The sequence below is a fragment of the Protopterus annectens genome, chromosome 13.part0 (genome assembly GCF_019279795.1).
Source record: "Protopterus annectens isolate FY-2018-M chromosome 13.part0, PAN1.0, whole genome shotgun sequence".
NCBI classification, from domain to species: Eukaryota; Metazoa; Chordata; order Ceratodontiformes; family Protopteridae; genus Protopterus; species Protopterus annectens.
This window is the reverse complement of record NC_056747.1, coordinates 597,515,736-597,540,937: the sequence shown is the minus strand read 5'-3', so window position 1 is coordinate 597,540,937 and position 25,202 is coordinate 597,515,736. Positions and strand designations below refer to the sequence as shown.

General features: G+C 37.2%; 1 protein-coding gene across 8 annotated transcripts in view; it reads right to left on the bottom strand.

Moving 5' to 3' along the window:
- RAP1GAP2 (RAP1 GTPase activating protein 2) overlaps positions 1-25,202 on the bottom strand; it is a 2,340,619-nt gene that overhangs the window by 176,190 nt on the left and 2,139,227 nt on the right. The window contains exon 18 of one of the 8 annotated variants that reach the window (XM_044054263.1): positions 7,329-7,469. The exons of the other annotated variants lie outside the window; for them this stretch is intronic. Within the exon in view, the coding sequence (XP_043910198.1) occupies positions 7,368-7,469 (102 nt within the window). The 3' untranslated portion in view covers positions 7,329-7,367. Of the gene's footprint in view, positions 1-7,328; positions 7,470-25,202 lie in introns of those variants that run through there. 8 annotated transcript variants of the gene reach the window in all.

Below are 25,202 nucleotides of genomic sequence, written 5' to 3'. Positions count from 1 at the left end.
TTACTAATGAAAATGGAAAAAAGAAAGGGAGTCAGAACGGACCCTATGGGACTCCATTGAGGAGTGCAGTGGAAGCAGAGAAGGTGTTTTGAAACTGCACAGATAAGTACTGATTGGATAGATCATTTTTAAACCAAGGAGTTTATCTGGGCTAATTCCAATTTTAGTTAAGTGATTTAAAATAACATTATGGTTAACCAGACTGAAAGATCTGGTGAGGTCTACAAAGATTGCTGCAGTGAGGAGGTCTTTGTCCATAGCCAGATAAATGTTATCAGTAAGTGTCCAAAGTGCTGTTAAAGTGCTCCTACCAGTTCAAAATCCATGCTGTTTTGAGGTCAGTAGATGATATTGGGAGATGTAATGGGTGAGGTGATTGTAAACTCATTTTTCATGGATTTTGACAAATATGTTAAGAATGGAGAGTGGACAGAAGTCTGTGGTGTGGGATTTAAAAATATCTGTTTTCGAGATATCAGGCATGATGTTTTTAGTTAGGCAGAGATTATAAATGTGAAGAAGGGGTGGGACTATGAAGTCATTACACAGGAATAAGAAACATGGGAGAAGAATATCAGGACCAGCAGGTGAGCTATTTTTTAGGTCTTCAATTATTGGTGTTACATGTTCAGCTTTTATTGCTTTGAAATGGAAAGTAGGAATATAGGTGGGGAGGAGAGAGGTTGTTAATGAAAACAGAGATGGGAAATGTACTAAAGTAGAGGCTGAAATCAGCTGCTGTGAGGTGAGATGAGGAAGAGGGGGTGTTAACTGGTTTAGTATGACGTCTCAGGTGTATGACTTCTGCCCAGAATGTTTTAGGTGAGTTAAGAAGGAATAACTGATGTTTTCTCATAATATGACTTTTATATCATCTGACTGCCTGTTTAGCTAGATTTCTTAGCTTAGTATAGTGTTGCCTGAAGGTTGAGGATGGTTTGTTTTACCAAGTATTCCAGCCATTATCCCTGAGACTGATGAGGCATTTGAGTTTGGATGAGCTTGATCTAGATGTGTTTTGGGGTTTAAAAAAGCAGTGTTATTTTAGAGATGTCCTGGAAGCAGTGAGAATGTGTGAGAAGAATGCTTCAATGGTTAGGGTCAGTAAAAGAGAATTCTAGAGTTTACAATATATAACAGTTAAATATTTTGTTAGCTTATACCTCACATTGTCAGTCAATTTGCAACCAAGCTTGATTGCTGCACAGCAGAGATGTTGTAACTGTTCAAAGCCACCTTGACAACAGTATATTTCAATAAAATAAAGTTCTGTGGGATTTAGACTCAGCATACATTTTTTCTCTTTATTTCTCCTTGTGTATTAGAGTATATTTAAAGAGTTTCCTTCCTACACTCCATTAAAGGAGTTACAAACCCATTAGCCTCACCCAAAACTGCTCCTTGCTTACTGTTTCTCAGTATAGGGTTTTTTTGTTAGAGGCTGATAAAGCTGCCTGACAGGATTATATACAAGGCAAATAAACACAAAAGTGAACTGGGGTTCAGCTGATGCACACAGCAGAATTATAGGAAGCTCTGAGATAGGCTCTTGTTGCATCCAAGGCCAAATATGTCTCCCATGTTCTGAAACTTAGAAAGTCGTCTAAATAAAGGCATGCTCTCTCAAATTTCCTGAATTAACATGCTACTGCCACTGAAAAGGCAATAATGTCTCTCAAACAGTGTGCAAGGATCTTCAGAAAACATCCAAATATTTCAGCAAAAGGTTACCATGCATTTTGTACAAAAATCAAAGAGACTTGCATTACACTCACATTTTCTTTTCCCTTTTTATTTCTGGTATTAGATTATTTTCAAAAAGATGTTAAGACACAATTCTACAACTAAGTAAGAGGGAAGATTTGGCTTTTCCAGAAATATTACTAGAAACTTCTGTCCCAGTTCTAGCTGGAAAAACTCATTCACTTGGTAAAAAATATGCTAATAATATTGCTGTTCGAGTGTAAATGTAGGTCAGAATATATAGATACCTTTACCCCAATAGCCTATGTAAAAATATGTGAGAAATACAGTGCTATCATTCTGTGGAAATAAAATAAACCATCTTGAAGATTTCTATCCCTAGTATTTTTTCTATCATAAAAGTACTGTAGTCAGAATACTGTACCTGTAATTGTTACATCTGTGGCTAAGGACATTCATCAATTCTTGTTACTCTGTACAGCCATACTATGGTGCTGAATTGCACTTCACCTATACATTTTAAGATCATATTGTGTTTAATTAATATTAGTTGTAATATTAGACATACATAAGAAATTTGTATATTTCATTTCTACTGCAACTGTTTCGGAAGTGTATTCACTGTGAAACTTTAGGTTCATGGGTAACTATTAGGCAATCAATCTGCGGACTATTACATGACTAGCCAATAACTAGACAGTGACTGAGGTTGAGGATCAAATCCTGTACTTTGTGCTTGTGAGGTAAACATCTTAACTATTATGCCAACCCCCCAACCCCCATTGTTAATATGTTTATTCATTTTCTGATTACCTGCTTTATCCAGTCCAAGGCTGAAGAGGATTTGCTTCATAGGTCAGTACTAGGCTAACTACCCTTATGTGCCATTTCAACCCTGCACCTTGTGTCTGTATGCCAACCTCACACTTTCACTCTGTATTCAGTGAGTATAAAGCACATAAACTAATCCAGGATAATAAAATATTATAAAAACTGCTAACTTGTTGATTGCGAATGCCTGTTTTAATGTTGATGCATAAAGGATGATACCTGGAGATTTATAGACTACATATGATTTACTCTGTTGTACTGTGAATGTGTACAGTCATTATGAACACCTTACTATCTCAACACTGCATGCCTGTGCAGATGCATTTTAAACTGTAGCCTAGTTCACTTTCAGTACTGTTTATAAGCTGAGTAGCAAAACTAAAAGTACCCCATTAGTCATTCTTTTTATTTCAAAGACAACATTCATTTTACCAGCATGCAGTGACATTTATGATTTTCTTGATTTGAGGATGATACAGAGAAACAACAATCAGTGTTGCTGCCTCACATTGCTTGGTTCTACATTCTGTTTTCAGTCTGGGTGCCTTCTGTGAAAAGTCTGTATGTGTTTCCTGTTCTCATGTGGGTTTTTAATAGGCACCCTATTTCCTGCCCACATCTGAAAGGCCTACCATAGGAAAGGTGCAATGTTTAAAACTGCCCGTAAGTGTGTTTATGTTCTGCAATAGACTGTCATCCTATCCAAAATTACTTTCTCTGCCTTACATCCACTAAGTACTGAGCGATGCTCCAGTTCCTCTAAAGCCTTGGATTGGATAAAGCAGGTTATCAGAGAATGAATGAACAGATGAACAAATGAATGAAGGAAAACGTATTTGCTGAAACTAGGAGCTAATAATAAACTTCATATCAAAAAGTTTTAATTCTGCTAGTGGCTCACGTTTCTCTAAAATATCAGACTCACAATTTGGCATTATAAATTTTGTTAACGTCTAGTTCACTTTAGCCACTCTGTAGTGATTCTTACTCACAGTCCATTCTTTCCCCATTTTTTCAGGACTGTTGTGTAGAGTTACTCTGATTCTCGGCCAATCATTATACCTTCTGTAAGTGAAACGTATTATTATACCTTCTGTAAGTGAAACGTATTATTATACCTTCTGTAAGTGATACATGTATTATTATACCTTCTGTAAGTGAAACGTATTATTATACCTTCTGTAAGTGATACATGTATTATTATACCTTCTGTAAGTGATACATGTATTATTATACCTTATGTAAGTGGTACATGTATTATTATACCTTCTGTAAGTGATACATGTATTATTATACCTTCTGTAAGTGATACATGTATTATTATACCTTCTGTAAGTGAAACATGTATTATTATACCTTCTGTAAGTGATACATGTATTATTATACCTTCTGTAAGTGATACATGTATTATTATACCTTCTGTAAGTGATACATGTATTATTATACCTTCTGTAAGTGATACATGTATTATTATACCTTCTGTAAGTGAAAGGTATTATTATACCTTCTGTAAGTGATACATGTATTATTATACCTTCTGTAAGTGATACATGTATTATTATACCTTCTGTAAGTGATACATGTATTATTATACCTTCTGTAAGTGATACATGTATTATTATACCTTCTGTAAGTGATATATGTATTATTATACCTTCTGTAAGTGAAACGTATTATTATACCTTCTGTAAGTGATACATGTATTCGTTCCTTCAGTATGAGGTGAGTCTAGACCTTTCTGTTTAGTAATAATGCACATGATCCACCTGGGGCCTTTTCTAGTTGCTTTGTGAAAGTATATTAAGTTAATTTTTGTGATGTTTTCTTTGCGTGCTTATCACACTGAAATGTTTGCAGATATTGCTTTTCACAAATAACTCTAGATTCAACTTCATGTCAAGCCTTGTTCTGACATGTCTTTTAAGCAATAGCTGAAGTAACTCACCTGCACTACAGTTAGGTTGTGTCCTGTACTATAACTCTGCAGGTAACGTACCTGTACTGCAGTTAATTGCATTCCTTTATACTGTAATTCTGCAGTTAGTTAACCTGTATTATGGTGAAGTACAGTTTAATACTATAACTCTGCAGGCTGCTCACATACACTACAGTTAGGTGTGGTCCTGTACAATAACTGCACAAGTAACTCACTTGCATTATAGTTGGGTGTGTTCCTGTGTTGTAACCCTGTACGTGAATGATCTTTAGTACAGTTAAGAGTGATTCTGTACTGTAACTGTGCAGGTAAATCAAATGTATTTCAGTTAAGTACAGTCCTGTACTGTAACTTTGCAGATAACTTGTCTGCACTACAGTTAAATGTGGTCCTGTACTATAACTGTGCAGGTAACACACCTGCTGTACAGTTAGGTGTGACCCTGTACTGCAGCTCTGGAGGTAATTCACCTGTGTTACAGTTAAGTGTGGTCCTGTTCTGTAATTCTGCAGGTAACTCATTAGTAATACAACTAGGCACTCTCCTGTGCTGTCTCTTCAGGCAACTCACCTGTAGTACAGTTAGTTGCATTCCTGTATTTTATAATTCAACAGGTGGCTCAACTGTACAATAGTTAAATTCAGTTCTGTACTGTAGCATTGTAGATAACTCATCTTCAGTACAGTTCGATACACTGTATTTTTTTTATACTGTCTAAAATGGTTCAGTATAGCTTTTCACTTTTCCAAAGTTTGATGAATGCCCTGTGTGCTAGTGGAATGGTTTATTCCATTTTGATTAAGGAAATGGAGGCTCCTTACTGAAATATCAGCATTCAAAATGCCGAGTGCCGAAAAGCCAAAAAAAGACTTAAAACACAGAAGAACAGCGAATCTCAACAATTGCTCTACTCCTTAAAACTTCTTTTTGCAGGGAGGAAGCCCCCTGGACCCCCTCATGAGGGTGGTAAGCCCCCCACACCCCCAAACATACATATATCAACTCCGAGATTGCAATACCTCAGAAAAAAGCAAATATTCTGAGGCTTGGCATCTCGGACTTAATATATGTAAGTCTCATCCTTCAGCTATTCAGTCTCTGTATTTCAGGACTCACCCTAATGAGTCCCGACATGACAGTTCTCCTGACATAAACTATTACAATTCATAACTGTATATTCTGGTAACTCATAAGAAGCTAACTGTAGTTTGCATAATAATGACATTCATATGAAAATCTTCTAAGCGGTTCCAATATTTGTCCAGAAGAATCAAGAATTTGGTGCTCATGAAGAACGTGTAAAATCAATAAGCTATCAAGGCATCCTGTGTTCCATCTGACATGGCGCATATTCTTTGCACATAAACTCTCACACTGAGTAGCTTTCATGCCAGAATCCTTATTTTTGCAATACCAAGAGCACCATCATGTAAGTGTTCCAGTACTGCTTTACTGTTGTCATGGAAAATTAATATTGATCCCTATTGAATACAATTCTCTCTCCTCACATCCAATGAATTTACAGATTTACTGTATTCTTTAAGCTGTTGCTGTACAGTGTAACACTTAATTTCACTCTGACTGGTGATAATGATTTTAAATGCAAAGTATATAGTTCCAGTTTGATATATTTAGTTAGGCTGTCATATATGATGGTAGAATTTTTATTTATTTTTATTTTATTTAATACCATTTGTCTGTTATGTTTCAATTTGGTTTTGTGCATAATGACAACATATGTTTACATACTATTTTATTTTTTTGCCTTTGTCTGACCATGGATGTGGCTAAAAAGTGTTCACTTTAGGGCAAGCCACTGACTGGTTTATTTAAATAAATTAAATTAACTTAACTGAGCAATCATGTTTTCATACGAAATGACAGAGACACACAAAACATACTCCACATCAAACGTAATTTAACTTGTTATTATATTTATTTATTTACTATTCTTAACTGGGTTAATACCCTTGGGCAAATGGTTTATTTACTGAAGAGATCTAGGGAGAAAAGTTTTACAGTGTTAATCTAGAGACATTTTATCGGAGCAGCTGGTCACCTTAAGTAGCGTGCCTTTTAAATGTGGGCCAAGACTGAAGTACACAGACAAAGCCATACAGACTCAGTAAGAACATGCGGGTTCTATCCAGATACCACATATAAGCGATATGCATGGATCAGACACACAAGCACAGGAGATGAGAGGACTAGGATTAGTCACTACCCTATGATGCCACCCACCTTTTAACTTATTTATAATTATTTAAATGACAAAGGAAATTTCAGCTACATTTGTGCTAACAGAAAACAAACCAACTGCATTCTGACAAGAAGCTTGGTATAACGTATTTATTTTGGGTTACTTCCTCACTCTAGCACTTCTGAAATGACTGTAGAAGCTCAGTGGTTTTCCATTAGACAGAATAATAATCAATAGACCCTTGTATCATATTCACAAGTTTGTTTTCAGTAACTTAGTAAGTGTATGCAGAAGAGTTGTGTGTGTCGTTTCCTCTGTCTGCTTAAGCATGCTTTATCCATCTATTTATATGAATTTGTAGATGCATTTTTATGTGAATATAAAACATTCGCTTTAACCTTTACATTGTGCTTTTTAATACAATCAGATCAATACATTCAGGACTGAAAAGGTGCTAAATCTTGCGCACTTGCTACCAAAAAATCACTTAAAATACAATTAGGTTTCTGGGAGAAGGTAAGCATCACATTTTTTGACACTGCACTTTGTTTCATAATCAGGCGACATGTTAACAAAAGAATTTTAACAGAAAATAGAGGAAAAAATATAGAAATAAAGAAAGAAAACGAATAATAAAACATAAAAACTTTTGTTTTCTTAATCAGTTTTATTTATATTATTTGTGATCAACTTTTACTAATAAATGACAAAGTAAAATAGTACTGCAAAAAAAGAAATCAGCAACGCCACCCAGGGGTATTTAGGCAATGTGATGTCCGTCATTCGAAGAGCAATGCCCTGAAATGCCAAAAGAGTTGTAAGACCTGATATGACTTATGATAAACTCATGTAGCAGAAGTATATTCAGAAATGACCTTTATAAAAATAAGCTGAGAAAATAAAACATAAGCAGGATACTTGATTTAAAGCAATTTCTATGAACTGGGCATGGGCTTCTTTTTACGTACATATTCTGCTTTTATAGTTCATACTATTAAGAATCCACTAAATGTTGCTTCATATCTCTAAACTGCAAACGGTTCACTTAATTTTCAGCTTTGACCAAAAGAAGAAAACTTTTGCACACATTCTGTACATATTTTTAATGTAATTTTAATAGGTGGCTTGTAGGCAATAAAACATTCTCACAGATTTCATAGGCTCAGTTTCAATTCAAAACAATCTTTTGAAAACTGACTGTTATATACTTTAATGTACTTCAGCAAAAACATTTCAGAGGAGAATACAGTTATGTGAGGTACTTGCCATAACAGAGGATCTTCAGGAAGTCACTATAGCAGGAAATCATGACCTTTAGCATTACTCATAAAAGAGTTTTGAGTACAGCTGCCCTTTTCCCTTGTAAAAGACAATGATGGTTTCCTGCCAACACAGGTACAGACATGTGATCTGTTATGTTTCCATTAAGTAATGTAAGTACTGATGTTCATCATATTGATCACTGCTGCAGTAGCCTTAGCTATCTGGGTTATATCCTGCCAAGGATATAACAGACGGCCAGCTTCAAAGATTTTAAGGTCACCTTCCATGCACCCATACCATCAGTCAGCTTGAGCTGAGCTGACTAAAAAGACAGGCTTGAGTGCCCAACCCTTCAGAGATTTCCTGCCGCCCAACGGTGCGCTCTTCTGAGGCTTTTGAGTATCGATGGTCAGCTTATGTAGTTCCTTTGCTGGGCAGATGAGCTCTCTTTGATGAAAACCTTCTAGTTTATATAAAATATTAATACTTCTCTGTCCAGAAAGTTATTTTTTAAGCTAGGAGTTTTGTATTTTAATGGACTGTCATGAAACTGTATTGTACTTTTAAGAGAGACCACATTTTTTTCCTGTCAGTTTAAACACTGTTTAAAATAAATGAAAAAAAAATACCTGCGGGAAAAAATGTATTTATTTTATGTTTTGGGACTGGCAAAGCATTTTAAGTGCTTTTTACTGTATTTTTATGTGAAGATATGACTTTTAATTTTTACTGGCTTTTGCTGCTTGTTTTCCCTTGGGAAGAAACAATATTTTTGGCTTGACTGGAACAAACTACCAGTCCCACGGTCAATCTTTCTTCTAGACACACAAAGAAAAAGTTAAGCAAACAGCCTTTGCTACCACATCAAGCTCTCAATTTGCATCAGTTGTGGGTGGGTGACTCTGCTGTGGTCACTGTTCGACTTCAGAGCACTCGTCTTTTATTCCACAGCACAATCTTATTCTAGAGACATCCTACATTCTGTTTGAGTAAAATCATGGGACAGACAAGCTGAATAGGTCAAGGGCAGACCCTCACAAATGGAAACTATATCAGGGAGTCTTCCAAGATTTGATCCATCTGTGGGGAGTTCCTCAAGAAGATCTATTTGCCTCCTCTCTGAACAATCAACTGGCAAGATTCTGCTGTAGGACTCCATGCAAGAAGGCCTGGAAGACAAATGCCTCTTCTTTTCCTTGGACAGGAATGTTCCTGTATGGTTTTTCACCCTTTCCACTGATATCCAGAGTATTTCTGAATATTCAGAAGGAAACCCCCAAGTTGATTGTGGTGACTCCTGTTTGGCCCAGACAACATTGGTTATCCTTTCTTTTGGAAATGGCCAGTGGCAATTACAAGTTTCCTCACAGAATCGATTTACTCACACAAGATCAATGGTGTTCAAGATACCCCAACCCCGATCAACTTCAAATGGCTGCCTGGGTGATAGGGTCTTAATTAACTTTAGGCATCTATTTACAGCAGATGTGTAACAGGTACTAATACAGGCAAGAAAGCCTGCTACTAGAAAGTCATATCTTAGCAAACGGAAAATATTTTCTGGTTGGTGCCATCAACATAAACAGCACCCATTCAAGGATAGAGTTTTACAATATTCATGTGAGTTACTATTCTATGACATTTCTTACTCCTCTGTCAAGGTTCATTTTTTCTCCATTTCAGCATGTCTGCCCATGGACCTCCTCTTTCAAACCATTCTCATGTCAAAATGTTTTGGAAGGGGTTTTGCATAAGCGGCCTCCAAGAAAACCTGTGGACCCCCCTTGGGATTTTAATTCTGTGTCAGAGAAGCTAACACCTGCTCCATTTGAGCCAGTTAATCTGATTTGAGGTACTTAATATGGAAAATAGTTTTACTGATATCTCTGACCTCTGCAATAAGGTTCTCTGAGTTGCAAGTTCTTATTGTGAGTCAACCTTATCTCCTTTTCAACAGAGACCTGGTTTCTTATATTTATATATATATATATATATATATATATATATATATATATATATATATATATATATATGGTTCCCATTCAGAAGCCTGAAACATCATAAGCCTGAAAATCAAAATCCTGAAACCAAAAGCCTGAAAATTCAGAATCCTGAAAACTCAAAATCCTGAAAGCCCAAAATCCTGAAACTCAAAATCCTGAAAACACAAATAATGCTAATATGTCACTATAAAGACACTAATATCTACCAACTGACCCTGACCCTAACCCTAACCCTAAGGTCCGTCACTATCGCACACTCACCTGAGCCGCACCCTAACCCTAACTCACTTAAACCGCCTCTAACCCCAATATTTGTCACTATTGCATACATGCCTAACCTGCGCCCTAACCCTAACTCACTTAAACCGTCCCTAACCCTAACATAAAACCAACCGCACACTTACCTGACCCCAACGCATGACCTAACACCACAGGGCTAACAATAGCAAAGCCACAATGACATCAGTATGTCTATTTTGTGTTTTCAGGATTTTGAGTTTCAGGATTTTGAGCTTTCAGGATTCTGAATTTTCAGGCTTTTGGTTTTCAGGCTTATGATGTTTCAGGCTTCTGAATGGGAACCATATATATATATATATATATATATATATATATATATATATATTTGTTTGTTGACTGGGTTTGTCCAACTGGGCTACAAATGCCCATTTTCAGCAGAGGCCCAAGGAGAAAATCTCCAACAGAAAATAGAAATTTTACATATTAAATGCATATAGAAATACATTCATCAGTACCACAGATTACTGCATTACAGTGCCACACATTACATTCATCAGTACCACACATTATTGCATTACAGTGTCATACATTAAACTGTGGCAAGTGAAATACATAGAAATAATTCATCAGCGGGATACATTCATAATTACATATTATATACATAATAGTTACATTGCTGAAATATTTTACTAGTTGTGTTTGTACAGCGATGTACCAAGAGGAGAAGATAAAGTACTAGGTTTGTTGATTGAAGGGAAGGAAGAGAGAAGAGAAGTAGAAGGTTATAGGGAAGTGTTTACGGGGATAATTACATTGGCAAGTCCATTTTTTATGAAGGTATTTTTTGTAGCGGTTTTGAATTGATTGGGATGTTCAAGGGATTTTATATCTAGTGGTAGGCTATTCTAGGCCTTGAAAGGGTTAAAGCTATAGACTAGGCGACCCATTTAGGTCCTTGGTTTGTAGATTTTTAGTATGCCTTGTTCAGAACTGCGGAGTAATCTAGTCAGTAGGTAATGAGAGATTAGAGATGAGATATCCTTCTTTTAAGCCTAAAGTGGTATCTGAGTTTACATTAAGCCAAACTATCCACCCCCTGTTTCTTTCCTGAACTTAAAAATGAGAGAAAAAGACAATCCATACCTTGGATGACGACAGATAATTCAGGTACTATATTGACTGAACTACATTTTTCAGATCTTCTGATCATTTCCTGTGAAGGTAAGAGGATTGGACAACCTGTGTTACAGCAGACTATTTACAAATGTTTGTCTCAGGCTATTACCTTTTGTTCTACTCACCACAACAAAACTATTGCAGGCAGGGTCAAAGTGCACTTTACTATGGCATTGGCTTCTTCTTTAACTTTTTGGAAATGGTTGGATTCTAGACGTATTCTAAAAGTAGCAACCTTGTCCTCTGTACATACTTTTACAAAGCATTACAGATTTGTTTCCTTCTCTAGGTCTAGAACAGACTTCACTAGGACTATTCTCCTGGGGCTCCTGGACCCTTTTTTCGTCTTGCACCTCCTAAATGAACTAAGCATGGGTAATCTATCCATAAAGCAATGGCCACTGCAGCAGTGATTAATATGATGATGATAGTAAAGTTGCGCATGTAAACTTACCATAACAGTAGATGTTCGAATGATCACTGCTGCAGTATCTGGTCCCCCCTCCATCTCCCTTGTCTTCTGGTGTGTTGTTTGTGCCAGGGTGTGGACATTTATTTTTGTTGTTCCTAATACTGTCCTTTCAGGACTCAGCCTCCTTCTGTCTGTTGGCATGTAAAATCTGAAGGACTTGGTGCAACAACCTGTCTTTTTAGTGAGCTCTGATAGTTTGGGTGCATGAAAGGTGATCTGAAGCTTTGGATACTGGCTGGCTGTTATATCATGGCAGGATATAACCCATATAGTTAAGGCTACTGCAGCAGTGACAAGTCGAACATCTACTGTTATGCTAAGTTCACTTACACAACTGTACTTTTTCAGTTCTTTGAGGCAACACAGGGAAGCACATTTCTGGCAAACAAATTACCTAAAACTAATTAGGCATATGTTATAGCAATAATAAATGGTAAGTTATAGCACTACAACCTATTACAATCTTGTAAATATTAATACAAGAAAATAACTAGTTTTGCAAGGTAGACTCCAGTAATATATAGGTAAGAGCTGCCAGGTGTACAAGCTGTTATTAGAAAGGGCAGAGGCACCAGACATTAAATTAACAATCACTGAATGTTAGAAAAAACAAAGGAGTTCCAGGAAAAATATTTACTTCTGTTTTACTGACTACCCCAAAGCTTTTGACTGTGTAGACCATAATAAAGTTCTCACAGAAACAGGGAGAAAGGTCAGTTTACATGCCCGCTGAGGAAACTTTATGTAAAACAAAAAGAAGAAGCAACAATTAGAAGTGAATACAGAATAATTGGTTCCAGATAAGGGAAGGGGTACGATAAAACTGATTATTGTCACCCCGCTCATTTATTTTGCATGCCGAATAAATCCTGCAAAACACTGAGTTAGCCGAATCTGATGGGAAAGAGAGCAGAAGAACCTGTTCATAAAGGTGAAAGTAGAATGCACAAAACCTGACTTGCTGCTCAACACAAAAAATATATAATAAAATAAAATTATGTAATCTAACACTATCATGTCTTTGAAAATAGATGGGGAAGAAGTGGAGGCAGTCACAGATTTTGTTTTCCTATAATTAAAAGATTTCTGCAGGGGTGATTGCAATCATGACATTAAAAGATGTTTGTTTCATGGAAGGAGAGTTATGGCAAATCAGGATCAAATTTTAAATAGCTAAGATAACACATTGTCAACAAAGGTCTACATACAGCCAGAGCTATAGTTTTCCACAGTAATAAACTTACGACGTACCAGAAAATCAATGTTTTCTGAACTGTGGTATTAGAAAAAAAATAAAAAATTCTGTGGACTACAACAAGATGAAATCATTCAATATTCAAGAAAATAAACCAAACTGTTCATTGGAAGGTCTTATAGCAAAACTGAAACTCAAATACTTTGGCCATATTATGTAAAAACAAGATTCGCTAGAGGAGACTAATGCTGTGAATGACTGAAGGCAAAAGAAAAAGATGGCAGCAGTTGCTAAAATAAGCAGCATTACTGAATTAATGACTATAAATCTGCAAGAATTTAAAGAAACAGTTGTTAACATACATACCTGGTATGCTAAAGTCCTTGAGGTCACAAAGACACAGTTTACTAAAAAACAACAATGCAACCAAATACCTGGGGATGGTGGAAGGGTAGTTTTACGACACCTTCTTGAATATGGTACTATTGAATGGGTTACTAACTATACTAGCAGATGTTTGAGTATGTTCACTGCTGCAGTCACTCTGCCTGGGATCTGTGTGACAGGCTGAGTATGACATCTAGCCTAGTTCTTATAGATGAGCATCCAACCCCTACAGGCAGGTTGGACATTAGCTTCCCTTCAGTGTTGGCATCTCCTGGTATAAAAGGGGATCCACCCACACTGTCTTCGATTCTTTCTTGCCCCTACATGACAAAGGAATTAAGGAGGTCTCCCTGCATATTTTTAGGACCTTGTTTCTACTTGTCTGTTGATATATCACATCAGCAAAATATGTCTAATTGAAAAACTTATTTCAGGACAATTTTTAGGTAAGTAGCCTTCAAATCAATTCACTCTAAATTCCCTTAAAATGATTTGAAGGGATCTTTCTTATAGAGACCAATATCCCAGTGCTTGTATACTTTTGAAGTGAGATCCCTTTGCATAATCAAAGGAGTTGGTTTTCAGGTACTTTGAGGTGTTCTGAGAGAATACTGACACTCCTGATCAGTTGTTTGGTCTCTGTTTAGGAATTCCTTCTTCAGTGAATTCATTGTTAGAATGGTGTCCCTTAAAAATCTAAATTTTAATCCCAAATGTTCCTATTACACATACACACGCACACATGCATGCATGCACACACACACACACGCACACACGCACACACGCACACACACACACACACACACACACACACACACACACACACACACACACACACACACACACACACACACACACACAGCCTTGAAGTACTGTCTCACATCTGATGTTTGTAATAAAACATTTTTGATCTACTGAAACGCATCTTCAGAAAGGAAAAAGTTCAGATGTACAGGCTCATTGCACATGGTGGAATTGAATTTCATTTATTGTAGTTTATGGTTATTCATGGAACTGAAAAAGTCTTACAATAATTCACAGATGTTGCAAAAAGCTCCCATGTCTAGGCTACTACATGTTTACAAGCAAACACTGAAATTAACATTATGTAGAAACTCTTTATGCTGAATGAAATTATGTCAAACTGAAAGTAAACATTTTGTACTTAAAACCTGTTATTTTTATAATTAAGTGGTCTCACTGATATGGATAGGTATACATCTCCCTTTTCTAATGTTGCTATAAACAAGCTTTGTTCACTAAAATGTTGTAAAATCTTTAATGCCACCATGCCGAAATTCTTTGTTATAATGAAATTGTTCAGATAGGAAAGATCTACACCAGGCCTCCATTTTTTTTCATTCCTGGAGACTAGAAATTGCTGAGAATATAAGTCGAATTCCTACTTGTCATTACAACCCAAATGTATTGCCTGTTAAATTAGATGATATTGCCTTAGTTTTAATGCAGCTTCTATCTAGGGAAGTGTAGTGTGAAGAATTGTTGATAAATGACAGTAATCCTGAAAATTTAATAAAAAGCCTTTTGAAATTTTTATAGAACCTACTTGAGATAATATTCTTAATATTCTTCCATTTTTTTTTGGCATAGTACTAAAAACTGCCTTTGAGGAAGAAAGGTAGAAAAGTGGTTAATACAGGATCCAGACTTGTGGACACAACAATTATTTTTATTCCTGCTGGGGAAGAAGCGACCAGTTTTCTTTTACAATAAATTTGTGTAACTGACTATTTTCCAACGTCAGGGAAAACTCTCAAGTACTGAAGTACATGTATATGAAATATAAGCTTTACTAATGCTCCTATTTTTTGTTTTCTTCCCAAGTCTGTTAAATTTTACCTTCATCTGCTTATTTGTTAAAGAGAAAGTCAGTACTAATAGAGACATCCATCATCTTGGCATTAACATCCTCTAGTCAGGAACCTCTTCACAATTGAAAGTACCTTAATGTGTCTCTAAGTGCAGATGCTTTTGATATACAGCAGTAAGTGCATCACATGTATGTATTAACATACACAATCCAACCTTAGAAGATGTTGCAATAAGGTTTTTCATTTCTGTTTTAGAATCTCCTTTCAGAAAAAAGTTATATGCATCATGGCGGCTTGTTAAGTGTGGATGTGAAACTCTAATGTCACCAATTGTATCTGTTTAAGTAATTAATTTCTCTCATAGAGTGACTAACAGAAGTAAATGCTATCTTCCCATATGCACCAAGGATTTTCAGACAAATGAGATGACAGAGTTTTATTTCTGCTATTATAAAACTAGAGATAAATCAGCAGGATCAACTCTTAAATTATCAATTAGATTGGAATAATTATTTGGAAGGTGTTTAAAACCTGTTAGCTTTTTAAGAGCTGGAACCTCTGTAACAGACACTGAAAATAAAAAAAAAACAGAAATATTATTAGCTACATATAAAAGAGGTGAGAGACAACACTAGACCTGCTTTCTTACAATACCTCCATACAGGACATGAAGGATTACTTATGAACCACCCCAAATGGTCTCTACATCTGGAGAAACTATTTAACTTTATGAATGTCCTCAGTAGACAACCAGATGATTGGAAAGATGTATTATTATGGTCTGAATCTAGAGCAAAAGGAAACTCATTCTGTTGCATGAAATGTCATTCTATACATAAGAGGATAGTACAAGGGGGTATCTGTTTACTTTTATTTTTCTTCCTCTATCATTAATGTAATAAATAAAGGTTCTACGTGATCCTGAACAATGTTGAACTTAAGCAAGTATTGCAAGGTGACAGTAAAAGTTGTTTTGAACTTCCTGTCTCTCAAATTAATTTAAAATACAGGATCACAGGATTGTAGGAAATACAAGGCAATGGAGCCTAGTAGCTATTTACACCTTGCCAGTACCCACTATTACACCTTAACAGCTTTTTCAATGAGATAAAGGCAAGTCATACCAGGGATGGATATGTTTATATGTATCCACATATCTAACTCCCTTTAGGTGGAAGATTTATTTTATTTTTATTATATTTTACAATTTGGAGACTGGGTGAGTGGGCTGATCTACCGGCCCTTTTTAGCCATGACAGTTAAATAGGTTACAAAGGTACAGAACAGAAGTTAATGATATTACTCGAAAGAGTATTTATATAATATTTACAAATAATTTATATAGATAGTTACATTGTTTTCAAGACCAAACAGTCATACGGAAGAGGCAGTGTGTCACATTGCTTGATCTGGAGTTAAAGTTTGTTCCAGAGAAGGAGTAGTAATGTATGGTGAAGCTCTCTCTCCACCATGTTTCATTTAATTGCTGAAGCAGGTTAGGATCTCTGGCTTAGTATTCGTAGGATTGTCTGATTTGTGAAAGAATAAGAGGGCCTGGGCTACTGAATCCCTAATGGCCCAAAAAGCTAGGCATACATAGCCCCTAAGGAGTCTATAGGACCCTAAATACAAGGGACAGAGCTTCCAGAGTCTCCTGGTAGCTCAGGTATTTGTGAAGATTTTAGTTAGGAACCTTTAGGGTCTTTCCAGTTGTTTGATATCTCTGTTAAGATACTTCCCCAAATGAACATTGTAATTGTCCACTGCAAATTGTTTTGCAAAGTATTGAGAAAGACTTGCTTGAAAAGTAGAAGTAAATAATACAAATGCTCTGAAGTATGTTTGGGTATCTGCACAACGGCACATTCTGAATCCTTCTCATTTCTGAGGAGCTCCTGCTCTTGTTGAATTGTTTGTGTTATTTTGCTGAATATACTGATATTTGGGTTGGCTGTTTTGGTTTAAAAGAAGCCTCAAACAATAATGGTCTCTTCCTTTAATACAGCTTTATGAATGGCTTTTGTGTTACAGAAGTAGAAGCCATCATGCAGAGCTAAAGGATAATTTAGTTATTTGGGCTTATAGATTCATAGATTATTGCTAGCCTGATCACCCAGGGGATCTTTCTAAACTTAGCCAAGTTTTACTAAAAGAACATTGATTTCCTGTATCTAAGTAGGACATTGAGGGCCAGGTATTTATAAACTACCTCTGTTACATTTGTATTATTTATTTATTTAGAATTTTTAATCAGGTAAGTGAGCTAGTCTGTTGACTCTTTTCAGTCAAGACCTGGGCAGATTAGATCACAGTCACGACACTGAGTATTAACAATACAGTTGATCTTTAAATGGTAAATGGATAAGACAAATAAAAGGCAATACAAAGTTAAGGCTCTCAATTTTTTTTTCAAATAACATAATTGCTCAAATGTATGTATTTAAGATGTGGTGGGACTGCATACACCTTTGCCGATGGGAAAAGATGTGCAAAAGTGTCTGTTGTGTTAGCACATAAAGTATTCAGTATGCAAATACTTATCTCCCTCTACCATTTTTATCCCCCTAAAATACAAAATTTCAGCTCTTTCTTTTTAACTTATACCAGAGGCTATTTGCAGATATAATTTTCATTATAATATTTTATGTGTTGGAATTAAAATGGTACATGTTTCAGGACAAACAATGGCAGCACTACCTGAATTTTTGTTCTGTTTTTTTCTTTGCTTGACCCCACTTTTCTATATTATGCTAAACTGAAGCTTTACAGTCAGAATACTACTGTGGAGAAAGGAATGCTTGCTGCTCACTGATGCGTCTAAGTTTATAAACTGGGTAATATAGCTGTATTATTAATGTTTATTAGGGGCTACATTGCACTCAAATTATTTGTGGGATGAGGCCCACCGGAACTGAAGGAAATATGTAGGGACTACTAAGAAGAAGGTCATATATGAGGCAGTTAGTGATCCTGGAAGATACAGAGCTTGACTAACATTACCATGTTTCAGAGTGACATACCACATTAAAAGTACAAACATGTAGTATGTCGTGGGGGCATGTGAGTGGTACAAATATTACACAGAGGTGCTGTGATGCACAGGATCCATAGGAATTTCAAATCAATTGAGTCTTATGGTTCTTTATGTTTTGCCTGTACGCACCCTTTGGCTGTAACCCTTTTCTGTAGGAGAGCTAAGCTAGTCAAGTGCTGGGTAAATCTGGGGTATCCATCCATCATCTAGGTCCTATCAAGTGCAGGTTAGATTTGGGGGTACCCATCCAATCATCTAGATCTTATCAAGTGCAGGGTAAATTTGGGGATACCCATCCAGTCATCTAGGTCCTGTCAAGTGCAGGGTAAATTTGGGGGTACCCATCCAATCATCTAGGTCCTGTAAAAAGGGTGATGGGTGTGTTAGACTGCTTAATCCACAGGGGCAATCTGTTTTAGACAGGGCATGAACCCAAGGGGCTTTTTATCTGTGGTGTTTACACTTTCATTCTCTTCTTTGAACTGTTTATCCAGTCCTCCAACTTGTTCTCAGTTTTTGTAAAAATTTCCATTCGCTGCCCATTGTAATTATGAATCTCAGAATTATTAAAAAAAAGCTAAACAACAGACCTGAAGAATGCTGACAATTTATGTTGTCCTCTATTTTTTTCAGAGATCAAACTCACCTACAGCCCCTAATGTGTGTGTATATGTAGGGGGAGAAGTTGCTACCTCCAAGGCTGCCATACCTTAGAGGGACGGGAATACTTGGAGCCACAGCACATTCACCCTTGCTTTTCCAGAACTCAGACTTATGATTCCCAGGATATAAAACCATATCTGCTACACTGCTCCTGCAGCCGTATTTCTTTGCAGGTCTACATCTTTGGGGATGTTGCTATATGTCGCATGCTTGCCATTGGTATTATAAAAGATCTGGGCTTTTGTATTTTTTTCTTCCAAAAGTTCATCACCTTCATAACTATATAGGAGCAATCTTTATAGGTTTTTCAAAAGCATAAACACAAAAACATGTCAAAAAACTTCCCTGTTTCTACAACAGAGACCCTGTACACTGCTGCTCTAGTTAAGTGCTGCCTGCCACAACTGGAAATCTGCTGATGATGTTTGTAAACTTTTATTAAGAACTTAGAAGATCCGTACTAGAAAAGCAGTAGATTGCCATTTTTCATTATCATATTACAGTCTTTTATGTGCCTAAGATGTAGTTCACAGAGTGTGGGTAATGTTTATGTCTGCAGAGTTTCAACTATTTTGAAGTGGTATGCTATATGTGATTTGCCTATCTCAAGCAAAAAGCTAACTTTGTTACATGATGTCGCACATATAAATAATATGAAATCAAGCCAATATTTCTAAAAGAAACAGAAGAAAAAATGTTGTTATATATACAGCTATTGAAAGACTGGCACATTTAGACCAGTAAACTATACGTGACATAAACAGTGTTGAGTAAATAATTGTTATGAAATAAAAAGGACCAACGGTGACAAGATAATGCTAGATTTATAGAAGGTATTTGCCAGCTAATGCCAAGAGGTATAAAACTCACAATGCCTTAGGATAAGAGAAAGCATATAATATTGGACAACTGTGAGCTAGTAAATTACTTGACAAAAGTGAGTGGAAAGTTCTTACACATTTGCAGGAATTTCCATCAAAGAAAGGCTATTCCTGGAGGCTGCAAACATGTTGTACTCTGCCACAAATATCCAGGTGATGGTATCAAATGCCACAAGTCAAACATTATAAGACAAAGACACAGAAATGACTAATGATTACACAGTGAATAGTAAAATTGCCAGTGAAATGACAGTGGAGTTGTGAGAACATCACTGGACCCCACTGATAATTTAAATTGAATTAATCAAGCTGTGTTAGTTTCCTAGAAAAGACTTGAAATTATAACATGCTCCATTATACACAAGACATACTCGCAAAATTATGGTAAAACAGCTGTAGATGTATTGTCTTTGAATGAATAGTATGTTTTTTAGGTTTTTGTTGCATTTTAAAGTTGTTTTACCATTTTCCTTGAGCATTTTTGTACGACAGTAATTTCCTCCTGGCACCAACACCTACCCTATTCACCTTTCTGAGTTTATCAAATGGCATAGGATGCGGTTTCCCACCCCTTACCTCTGCAGGTGAATGAAATGTAAAAGGTTACCAACTATATGGGTGATACTCGCTTACAAAACTTCAGCCAGTACGTGCCACTGGAATGTTAGGCATGGGTCAGGGTGCATAATGGGTGGCCACAGAATTCATATGGAGTTAGTAGGGTACTAGTGCACATGTGGCAACCTACTAGTGGCTGAGCACATAGCAGGCCAGGTTACAAGTTGTCACTCCCATTTAGTAATTTGCAGTTCTTTGCTTGCTGTATCTCACACAGCAGCACTGCTAGCATTGCTTCTGTTACAGAGTTGGCAATGATTCACTAGTTGGGTGACCTTGGATGAAGTAGGTACAACTAAGGGGGTGTGGGGGAAGTGCTCACAGTAGATATTTACAGGGCTTTTCCACTTTCAAAAATGCTTTCTTTCTTCTTTCTTTTTTTCATCAAGACAAAGCTTGAATTTGTATTCATTTCTTTTCATTTGGCTGTACCTTGATGACTCTTACAGAACCTATTGAGAAAGTTCCGGTAATAGGAAGAAAGGAGTGTTTTTGCTTAAATACCACTTATCATAAGAGAGATGAAGAAAGTAGACAGGAGTATAAGGAGATGTGGTACATGGGAAAGAGAGAGGTGGCGAAGGCTAAGGATAAGGCATATGAAGAGTTGTATAAAAGGTTGGACACTAAGGAGGGAGAAAAGGACCCGTACCGATTGGCTAGACAGAGGGACCGAGCTAGGAAAGATGTGCAGCAGGTAAAGGTGATAAAGGATAATGAGGGAAACATACTCACAAGCGAGGAGAGTGTGTTGAGGAGATGGAAAGAGTACTTTGAGGGGTTGATGAATGAAGAGAATGAGAGGGAGAGAAGGTTGGATGATGTAGAGATAGTGAATCATGAAGTACAATGGATTAGCAAGGAGGAAGTAAGGATAGCTATGAAGAGATTGAAGAATGGAAAGGCTGTTGGCCCAGATGACACACCTGTGGAAGCATGGAGGTGTTTAGGTGAAATGGCAGTGGAGTTTTTAACCAGATTGTTTAATGAAATCTTGGAGAGTGAGAGGATGCCTGAGGAATGCAGTAAAATAGTTTTGTTACTGATTTTTAAGAATAAGGGTGATGTACAGAGCTGTAGTATCTACAGAGGGATTAAATTGATCAGTCACAGCATGAAGTTATGGGAAAGAGTTGTGGAAGCTAGGTTAAGAAGGGATGCGATGATTAGTGAACAGCAGTATGGTTTCATGCCTGGAAAGAGCACTACAGATGCGATGTTTGCTCTGAGAGTGTTGATGGAGAAGTACAGAAAATGTCAGAAGGAGTTGCATTGTGTTTTTGTAGACTTGGAGAAAGCATATGACAGGGTGCCTAGAGAGGAGTTGTGGTATTGTATGAGGAAGTCAGGAGTGTCAGAGAAGTATGTAAAAGTGGTACAGGATATGTACGAGGGTAGTGTGACAGCGGTGAGGTCTGCGGTGGGTGTGACGGATGCGTTTAAGGTGGAGGTGGGGTTACATCAGCTCTGAGCCCTTTCTTATTTGCACTGGTGATGGACAGGTTGAGAGACGAGATCAAACAGGAGTCCCCATGGACTATGATGTTTGCAGATGTAGTGAGAGTAGGGAGCAGGTGGAGGAGACCCTGGAGAGATGGAGATATGCTCTAGAGAGAAGAGGAATGAAGGTCAGCAGGACTAAGACAGAATATATGTGTGTGAATGAGAAGGAGGATAGAGGAATGGTGAGGATGCAAGGAGTAGAGGTGGTAAAGGTGGATGAGTTTAAATACTTGGGTTCAATAGTTCAGAGTAACGGTGAGTGTGGAAGAGAGGTGAAGAAGAGAGTACAGGCAGGATGGAGTGGGTGGAGAAGAGTGTCAGGAGTGATTTGTGACAGACGAGTACCTGTAAGAGTGAAAGGGAAGGTCTACAAGAGGGTAGTGAGACCAGCTATGTTATATGGGTTGGAGACAGTGGCATTGACAAAAAGACAGGTGTTTGAGTTGGATGTGGCAGAGTTAAAGATGTTAAGATTTGCACTGGGTGTGACGAGGGTGAACAGGATTAGGAGTAAGTATATTAGAGGGTCAGCACAGGTTGGAAGGTTTGGAGACAAAGCCAGAGAGGCAAGATTACGTTGGTTTGGACATGTGCTGAGAAGGGATGCAGAGTATATTGGGAAAAAGATGCTAAGTATGAAGCTACCAGGTAACAGGAAAAGAGGAAGGCCTAAGATAAGGTTTATGGATGTGGTGAGAGAGGACATGCAGGTGGTTGGTGTGACAGAGCAAGATGCAGAGGACAGGAAGAAATGGAAACAGGTGATCCGCTGTGGAGACCCCTAATGGGAACAGCCGAAAGAAGATGATGATGATAAGAACATACTAAGCAAGCACTCACTAGGACCATAAGATGCCTAGCCATAAACACCTTTAAGCAGCTATCAGTATGCATCCTTGAAAGTTGTGTGCCCAGTTTTTAAAACACAAATTTGAAAAATATTTATACGATGAAAGTATTCAGATCAAAGTAGTTGTAGCCATTTTCCCAGCTAGATATTAAAACTTAAGATGGTATATGGAGGATTTTTAACATATAAACTCAGAGAGGAGTGGCAGGCCAAGAGCCTGCAACAGAAGAGAGTTAACTGGTACCTTCACACACAAGGGTGAATGAAATACATGTATTCAGCCTCTTTTAAAGAAGAATAGTGACACATAAGTTAAAGGGCATGAATGTGGAATAAAGACATTTCAATGGACTATCAGGAAATACTTGTTCGGAAACAAGCAGAGAAAGTGAACAAAAGTAAAGGAATGCATAAGCTAAAACCAACATGCTTCATATAACACTGCATAAACACGTTACAAAAAACTGTGGTCAGAGCAGATTACAGGAGACCACATAAACTGTCTTTGCAACCAAACTAGAGAAAGAACTCTGATAATGAAGGGGACAGATTTTTCTTCTTTTTCTATTTTGTCAGGTTTCTTCCACAGCTTTTGTTAAACATCAAAGTGACTAGAAGATGTGAAGATACATTTCATCCTTTTCTTGAAAAGGTCCGAGTAGAATAAAAATATTTTTCTTAGAAAAATAATAATGATTCATCTGTTTTTTATCTGTGCAGCCCTAAGATTTTACAGTAACAATCAAATACTATTTCACTGTGTTTAAGACTGAGATGTTTAAGAATATGAGCTTTAACACACATAAAGGAATCACTAGCTGGAAAAGCGTAATGCATTGCATTGCGTTTTTTGTTTCCTTTTTATTACTACAATGATGGGACCTTTTGAGTGACTCATTTTTCGTTCTGATTCATTTTAGACTGATAGACACTGGACCAGCCAGCGTTAAGACTCTGTAGCTGAGTCTGAACAGTAAGCACTAGTTTAGTAAAATAGTCAGTGCTTAAAATATAAGCTTCTGCTTTCATTTGCTTTGCCTGTCATTATCTTAGCACAACGCCATTTATTTAAGGACATCCAAGAGAAATTGCATATCCTTAACTATATTTCTGTATTCCCACATTTCAAAATTTCAGTTACAGATCTTCGAGAAAGATATGTTGCATACCATACGTGGACACTAGTGATAGTCTATCAGCAGCAAAGTTTGAGAGAGGAACTCACAATAATAGTATACGTTATGGTAAAGATGGTTGTAGCAGGAAAAGTATAACATTTTGAATTAACTACCAGTGAATCTGCTGTAGTCCTACCAGCTTTTCTGCATGTCTTCTCTACCCCCCTCCCCCCCCCCCCCCCCCCCACCGAGAACACTGATATAAGCATTGTGTTAATGCTGGTAGTGTTGGACCATTGCATGACAGTCATATACATAGCACTGGCATGTGCTTGCATCCTCAGTTTGAGACATGACACCTTCAAAGTGAAATGTGCATGTGCGAGACAAATTATATAAAATACATACATACAGTAATGCAATTGAGTAGCATATGTTCTCTGCCTTGTGCCATTGCTAATCAGGAACAAGCTCTAGCTTCTCTGTGAGACTAAAGAAGACAAGGCAGGTAATAGAGAATAAGTGAATGAATGTATAAAGTAATATTTAAACCGACAAAGAAAGTCAGCCATAGTCTAGCTATAACAAGTAACACTTGGTTGCAGTGCTTACACTAAGAAGATAATAGTTCATCCAGACAAGATCCTTTTACCAAGCAATACAAATACATTGGATTTCTTTCAGATGAGACTCTTTCTTTTCATGACCATGTCAAATGCATTATAGCCAAAGTAGGCTATAAATTCTTTCACCTGCTTACTCCTGATGCCTGTCACTCTATTGTCATCAATGCACTATTCCCCAGGCTTGAATATGCTCTGCCCAAATAGCTTCACAAGCAGTTTAAACCACCTTCACACTTCAAACTGCTGAAAACAAAATAATTGTACTTACACATCTCACTATCCCTGCTGAACACCAGGACACCACTGTTGCAAAGGGCCTCTGGCTTTCCATCTCTGCTAGGTCAACCTACCTGTTCAATATACCATGATATACACTGTCCATCTTCTGCTAACAATACAAAAGTGCATGAACCCTCCTACAGTCTGTATAGTAACACAGTCATTACCTGTACAATCCACATGTCTCTTTATTCATAAGCAGGAGTGACCTTAGGTCAACTGGTGCCCTAGGCAAAAGGGCTCCACGGTGCCCCCCACCACATCACTCGGTGCCCCCATCCTGGTCTACCTACACCAAATGAATACTGGAAAAGTGCCCCTATTAGAGCGGTGCCATAGGCAGCTGCCTAGTTGGCCTATGCTTAAGGCCGGCTATGTTCATAAGCAAAAA